General features: G+C 45.6%; 1 protein-coding gene across 1 annotated transcript; it reads right to left on the reverse strand.

Annotated features, from left to right (window-relative positions):
* Window positions 1–6,438: 6,438 nt before the first annotated feature.
* On the reverse strand, window positions 6,439–7,290 carry UBB (ubiquitin B). Its single transcript, XM_010009084.1, has one exon. The coding sequence runs from the start codon at window positions 7,286–7,288 to the stop codon at window positions 6,599–6,601; it is 690 nt and encodes a 229-aa protein (XP_010007386.1). The 5' UTR covers window positions 7,289–7,290; the 3' UTR covers window positions 6,439–6,598.
* Window positions 7,291–7,400: the final 110 nt, after the last annotated feature.

Consider the following 7,400-nt stretch of genomic DNA (forward strand, 5'->3'; position numbering starts at 1 on the left):
CAGCAGGAACCAAGACAAACACCAACAAGCATTAAGAAGCACGAAGGCAGACCCCACATGATTTACATCCATGGGTGGGAGTCCTGCCCTGCTGCAGAGAAGCCCAGGCTCACGTTAGCGCTGCTCACGGCACGGGGATGAGCTCCTGGTTGGTGGTGGTCCATGAGCAAATCCAGGCTGCCTGTGAGAGGGAACAACCATGGATTATTGTTATTTACCCAACTGTATAGCTTTCTGCAAAGTGAAGAAGGGTTCACACAGGAAATGACTAGATAGATTTCTCAGAAAAAGAGAGAGCCAATGAGTGCAGTGCTCTTATATGGGAAAGCTGGCTGGCTACTGCACTCATAATGCTTAACCCCTGCCTGCACATATAGAGCTGAGATCTCCTAGCTGTCACTAACAGCCTGCTCAGATCTCAGGGGAGACAACTGATTTACCCTGACAGTGCTAGAGCCCATGGTTTCCTTGTGAGGTTTGTCACAAGGTTCCCTCAGTCAGCTCCAGGACAAGCAAGTGTGCATGGAAACACCAGAGGTGAACTGTTTCTGTGGGGAGCCAGTTCTCACACCTCACACACCCCAGTTAGGAGGCAGCACAAACCATCTGAAACAATCAGCTGACCAGAACACTACCTGACAAAGCCCAGTGGCACCTGCCCATCACAGGCACAGAGAACTGCACAAAGTAGCCCCAGTTCCAAACCATTTGGGTCACTGGTTACTTAATTTGCCACAAGTGCTCATTTCTTAATGGGCAGGTTCTCCAAAGGAGTGCAGATCTTGGAGAGGCTGGGAGTGTGGACTGACCATCCCTACAACTGACTGCAGTTACCACCATGCACACACACCAATACCCCTTGCTTGCCACTCACAAAACAGGACTCTTGGGAAACAGAGCACATCAGCCCACACCACATGGCTTAGTTTTTTTCTCTCCCACTCCTAACAGCCCCAAGGACAAAGGAGGCAGCATGATCATCATTTCCCACAGGGTCAGTGCAGGATGAACTTCAGCACCCACAGCCTTCCCCAGCACAACACTGCTGCAGAGTGACTCTCATCTGTGTTCTGTAGAAGAGTGATGGCTTACAAAGCCATTTGTGTGATGTAGAGCTCATCTAGAGAACCTTCTTAACTAACAAAATGGCAAAGTGCTTTTCTAATCAACAGCTTGATAGCAGGGGCATATTCCATAAGGAATCTCTAAAGTTTAAAAAAAAAAATCATTGAGAAGGGGTCTCATATCATGACACACTGAACTCTGGCTCTGCTTTTCATCTTCCAAACCTACCATAAACCAAAAGAGAGCCTAAAGCAACCCTCATCTGACAGGACAGCATTATGATGTGGGGCTTCCTGGTTGTCCCTCAGAAATATTCCCAGATGGTTCCTATTTGAGTCAGACACAGGCTGCGAGATGATGTCCCTATAAATACAGCCACCAAATGGAAGGGTGCCTCTTCCTCTCTCATGGTTTTGCATGAGATCACAAGTTATTCCTCAAATTCCTATGCTTCAAAATTAAGCTGATACAGGAACACTAAGCTAAATATTCTTTCTAGGCTTAATCACTCATTAGGAACCACAGAACAGCCTATAAAGAACAAATATACACAGACAAATGCAAGACCAGATCTCATCTCTCCCATCCCTCATTCCAGCCTTGCATTGATGTAGTGTAGTTTGCTTTCATCATGTTACACTCCATTTACTGTGATATCAACAGAAGTAGCTTCAGGTCCTGTATTTTAGCTCAGACTTAGGGATATGATCTTGTGCTTCCCTCCCAGCTTTCATGGGATTCAGCCCACCAGTCTAGCCAAGGAATGAAATCATCCCACAAAAGTGCAGCTAACAGAGTTCTTTCTGTGCATCTGGTTTTAATAGCTTACACAGAGGAAGGAGAATGTGCAGCTTGCTGGGAAAGGAATCACTGCCAGCTGAGAGGTCACTACAGCAAAACAGCAACATGGAGCTGCTGGGGGAACACAACCTTTGGAACACACGGACATGCCCACAGGGCTCTGCTGGGGCAACCACTTGTGCTTCCATTTCAGAGAAGGGAGAAGCAGGGCAGGAAAAAAAATAATATACAAGATCTGTCCAAATGTGCACTTGCCCGTGGCAGCATTCTGAGGTCAGCCATGGGTTGATGTCACTGCTGTGCACGAGCCAGCAGAGCTGCTTGTGACGCTTAATGAGCATCTTGCCCACCAAAACGTATGATGCTGAGAGCTGTTAGGACACAGGAGGGAGGCACCCAAAGCTGTGTGCAGGGAGAGCAATAGAAACAACTTAGTTGCACCTGCCAACCTGAATTTTCAACAGCAGGATGTGATTTATTTGGAAGAACAGGAAGGAATCATGCAGTTGCTCAGTACTGATGAAAATGTGTCTGATGGCCTTAAGTTTCTCCTGACAGGAGAGGCACATTCTGATGAAACCTTAAATCCAGGAAGAGAGAAACCAAACAACTTCAAACTTTGAAAACTTTGTTTTCAAATCAATTAATTCTAATTTCATAATACTAGCAAATATTTTCATAATTATAATTATGCTATGATATATATTATGTATATATTCATGGCAGGAAAAGCAAAGACTGGAACCTGCTGAAAAAGAAGGTAAAAAGCAGCACTAATAAGGTGGTTTTCTGCAAAAATAGAAACAAGCACATTTCCTAAAATACGTATCCTCTGCTCACTGAAAAACATAACACTCACTATTAATACATTTTCTGTATACTGCAAAGAGAAGATCAAAGCCACTTACACGTGTCTGTAATTTAATTACAGCACTGATCTGCAGCCACCCTAAGCAGTAGCAGCTCCAAGTCATCTTCACAGGAGGAGGGAAGCTCACAGTAACAGCATGCAAAGGTGGATCACTGACATTTTCTCCAGAACAGGTAGTTCAGCACTTCAAACCTCAGGAAGGCCACACAGCTAAAAGAGAAAGCTCTTTCTTTTCAAGGTGTACTTTCACACTTGGGAAAACATCAAGTAGTTTTACAAGGCCAGACTTTTTTTTCCATGCACCATATGTAAAACCCAAGATGAAGGGATGGATTTCAGTAGCCTCATTTTTTAGAGATAGAGATGGAATCTTTTCCCTAAAGAGACACCAGCTAGTGCCCATTCTAAAAACCAAATATTCTTGAATACAACTCCTTGTCCAAACTTGTGTGACAGCCCTGGGGACTCAATTAATTTACATGATGGTATTTGTGTAACTACTAGTCTTACATCACAGTAGTTGAAGTCTCCTATCTATGTACTTCTCAGGCTTTTGAAGGAACCACCCAATTCTCTTATACCTTAAATGGAAGTATCTTTCTATTTGATGTATCACTTTCTGCAGGACTACAGCCCGTAGGAACGCTCCTCTGACAACGAAATAGCAACGAAATCCATGGTGATGCTACAGGGTAACACTTTTGTGGAGAAACAGTGACATCCAGTGGGCATTACCTAACCTGAATAAGCAAAAAAGAGTTACAAGAACACACTTGTGAGAATTATTGTAGTTCACCCACTCTTTTCATCAAAATACTTAACAGAAACATATAACTTAAAACCTTTTAAAGTACTTACAAATAAAAATTAAAAATAGGGCTGTTTTTAACGATGATGCAGCGATGTTCCATAAATATAAACTTGGGCAGCCAAGGATCTCTGAAAGAAGCCACCACCCAATGCCTTTGGAGCTGCAACAAATCTGCGGGCACACTGTGGTCATCCCAACCTGCCTCTGCCTTAACCCTCACTTTACTGGAAATTAACTGAAACCATCAGAAAAACAAACAAAACCAAAAAAAAAACAACCAAAAGCCACTCACAAATATCAGGTTGCAGCAGGATTAAAAAATGTTACTAAAATCTGCTGTGTGGCAGCACTAGGACTGTTACATTTTAACAGCATTTAGACTCTGGCTAAAGCCCATTAAAGTGTTCTTTTAGTGATGAATAGGTGGCTCCAAGCAGATTAATTTGAGGTACCACCACTTAAAAAAAGCAGATGTTGTATCTTAACAACATCAACTATTCATACATTGCCCAGTTTCTGTCTTTTGGTCATAATTTCAGTGTAAACAATTTATGTTATCCAAATTCCCATTTACATATTCTTGTAATTTCCACACATTTCCCTAATTCACATTAATTGCAAAAGTTTTTCTTTATTAATGAAGAAATCCCTTGCAGTTTGTCTCTTCCAGCCAGTGACTGCCACCTCCCCAGCAGCTGGGGGATCAGGAGCCTGGACAACCCAGCTCCACAGCAGCCACAGCCCAGCAGTTCTCCCCCCCAATTTTACTCCTTGTACTTTGGCTTCATGAATGTCCCACTCTGTGCCACTGATAATAAGCCACTTGCAGATCTCCAGCACAAGCCCCACTTCAGGAAAACTTCCTATAGAGCTGGGGAAAACACCACACAGGGACATTGAGCTGCCCACCCTGAGCTGAGGCTGAGTGAGGCCTGAACAGCTCCCCAGCATCTCAGTATTCCCCTTTTTCCCCGTTATTACCTCAGGTGCAACACCAGCCTGACACAGACTCCACATATGGCTCCATTTAAGAACCATCCACACCCAGACCCACTGGCAGAAGCAATGGTTCAGCACCAGTTTGGGCTGGGTAAGGCAGGAGCAGGCCTGGCAATCTGGTACAAACCTCCCCCCCCAGCCAGCCACACACATCACCACCCCAGGGGTCCTCAATTCTTGGCAAGCTGACCAAACCCCAGACAGCTCTGCAGAGCCAGCTGCACCTGCCACCACCCCATGTTTGAGCAACACCACTGCTGTGGCTCCCTTCAGTAACTGACTCTGGAGAAAGGCAACCCACAAGTTACAGGTGTGTGCCTAAAGGCAGCTGCAGCCCCCACTGCCATGATCTGCAACTGCTGCCACACAGCACAGCTTCAGTATCAAGATAAAACCTTCCTGGAGTTATGACTCAGGAAAGGTAAAGCCAGTGGTTTTACCACAGAGCACATGATCAAGAAAAAAAAGTAACATGAATGTATACAGTGCTTGTCTCAGGAGCTCACACAGGACTGAGTGGGCAGCAGCCCCACACACCCTGTCAGGAGGGACAGAACCAGAGAAGGGCTGAGGTTGGAAGGGACCTCGAGTTCACCTTGCCCAGCCCCCCTGCCTAAGCAGGGCCACCCAGAGCCACATCAAGGTAGCTTTTTATTATCTCCTAGGAAGGTGAGTTTCTACAACCCCTCTGGGCAACCTGCCGAGGGGACTAGACCCAAGTGGCTCAACAGCAGGAAGCATAAAACTAAGGAAAGGCAAGAGCAGCAATTGCAGGAAACCTCAAATAACCAGAGGTAGCAGCAGCAGCTACTGCTGACAGAACTTTAGATTTCTGCTAACATGGCAGACAGGGAGGCAAGCCCTGCTGCTGAGGAAAAACCACCCAAAATCCAACCCCAAAACAAACCTCCCTTAGTTATAGGCACGATTGTGCACAGAAATGCTGTACCTGTACACACAGGTGCCAAGACTCCCATTTCAAGCTAAGCAGCTGTCAAAATTGACCAAATGGAACCACTGAGAGCCATAACAATTACAACCTGGCTAAATTTCTGTGCAAAGACCCATGGACAATTATAACCCCCTTGTAAAACACACCACTGCATAGCTGAATAAAGTCATTCTAACCTCCACTGTCTCCCAGCACTTGTTTGGGCTTGTTTCCTTTATTCACCTTGAAAAAACACCCTACTAGACCACCCAGATTTTGGTGGGAACTCCCCACCTTTTGTCATTAAGCAATCACATGAAACATTTTTACTTAAACCTTACCAGGAAGTCACAGACCCTTCCCAGACCCCTCCAGACCCTTCCCAGACCCCTCACAGGCCCTGCCCACACTGCACCAGGAGTAACTCACTAGTTAGTCCCTCCCAGCATTCCATTATCTTAGCCAAACACTCCACACCTGCAGTTTACCTGGAATAGACACTATGTTTTCCACTTAAAAAATAGAGAACTATTTGTTTGCTCACATAACCCCTCCCCATCCCCCCCCGAGCCATACTGAAGCTCTAATCACTTCTCAGTAGTGCCATGAAACAAATCTGTTCACACTACCTCTGGACCCCCCGAGTTAAAGTTTAACATGTCAAAGCCAAACCCACCCCACTGTACTGACGGTCATACCACCTTATTTGTTTGTAGTTTTCTAGGGCCTTTAGGAGACATTATCCTTCCTGGAAGGAAAGAGCTGTATTGAACTCTAAGAAAAAGAAAGAACATGGCATTAGTGCTTAAATTAAGACTTTAATCCAGATCCAATTAATCCACAAGGTCCTCATTATACATGCAAAGCAGCTTAAAACTGCCAAGAAACAAAGCTAAGGGAAGCATGTCACTTGACTATACCAGTTTTACTAGCTTGAACTGAGACAGACTACAAATCGTGATGTGCAACAGAAGACTTTATTAGCATTTCAACAGACAGTTGATCAGCAGTTGCTTAAGCTTGTATTAACTTCACGTTTAACTTATTAAGACATTAAAGAACTACAGTGCAAACACAAGTGCTGCTGGCAATCTTCTTGTCAAGCAAGATGCACAGTAGCTTAACAGCCACCCCTCAGGCGCAGCACAAGATGGAGGGTGGATTCCTTCTGGATGTTGTAGTCGGACAAGGTGCGCCCGTCTTCCAGCTGCTTGCCAGCGAAGATCAGCCTCTGCTGGTCGGGGGGAATGCCTTCCTTGTCCTGGATCTTGGCCTTCACATTCTCAATGGTGTCACTGGGCTCAACTTCAAGGGTGATAGTCTTGCCAGTCAGGGTCTTCACAAAGATCTGCATGCCACCCCTCAGGCGCAGCACAAGATGGAGGGTGGATTCCTTCTGGATGTTGTAGTCAGACAGAGTGCGCCCGTCTTCCAGCTGCTTGCCAGCGAAGATCAGCCTCTGCTGGTCAGGGGGAATGCCTTCCTTGTCTTGGATCTTGGCCTTCACGTTCTCGATGGTATCACTGGGTTCAACCTCGAGGGTGATGGTCTTGCCAGTCAGGGTCTTCACAAAGATCTGCATGCCACCCCTGAGACGGAGCACAAGATGGAGGGTGGATTCCTTCTGGATGTTGTAGTCAGACAGCGTGCGCCCGTCTTCCAGCTGCTTTCCAGCAAAGATCAGCCTCTGCTGGTCAGGGGGAATGCCTTCCTTGTCCTGGATCTTGGCTTTCACATTCTCGATGGTGTCACTGGGCTCAACCTCGAGAGTGATAGTTTTGCCAGTCAGGGTCTTCACAAAGATCTGCATGTTGAACTGCAAAACATACGGAAATTCCAGCTTTAACTACGTAACGAAGCACACACTTGAACATTTTCTCATTAAAACGTGCTATTATTTCACACTACCTAAGAAAACCACA

This window comes from Chaetura pelagica, unplaced genomic scaffold (genome assembly GCF_000747805.2).
Source record: "Chaetura pelagica isolate M959 unplaced genomic scaffold, ChaPel_1.0 scaffold72, whole genome shotgun sequence".
NCBI lineage: Eukaryota > Metazoa > Chordata > Aves > Apodiformes > Apodidae > Chaetura > Chaetura pelagica.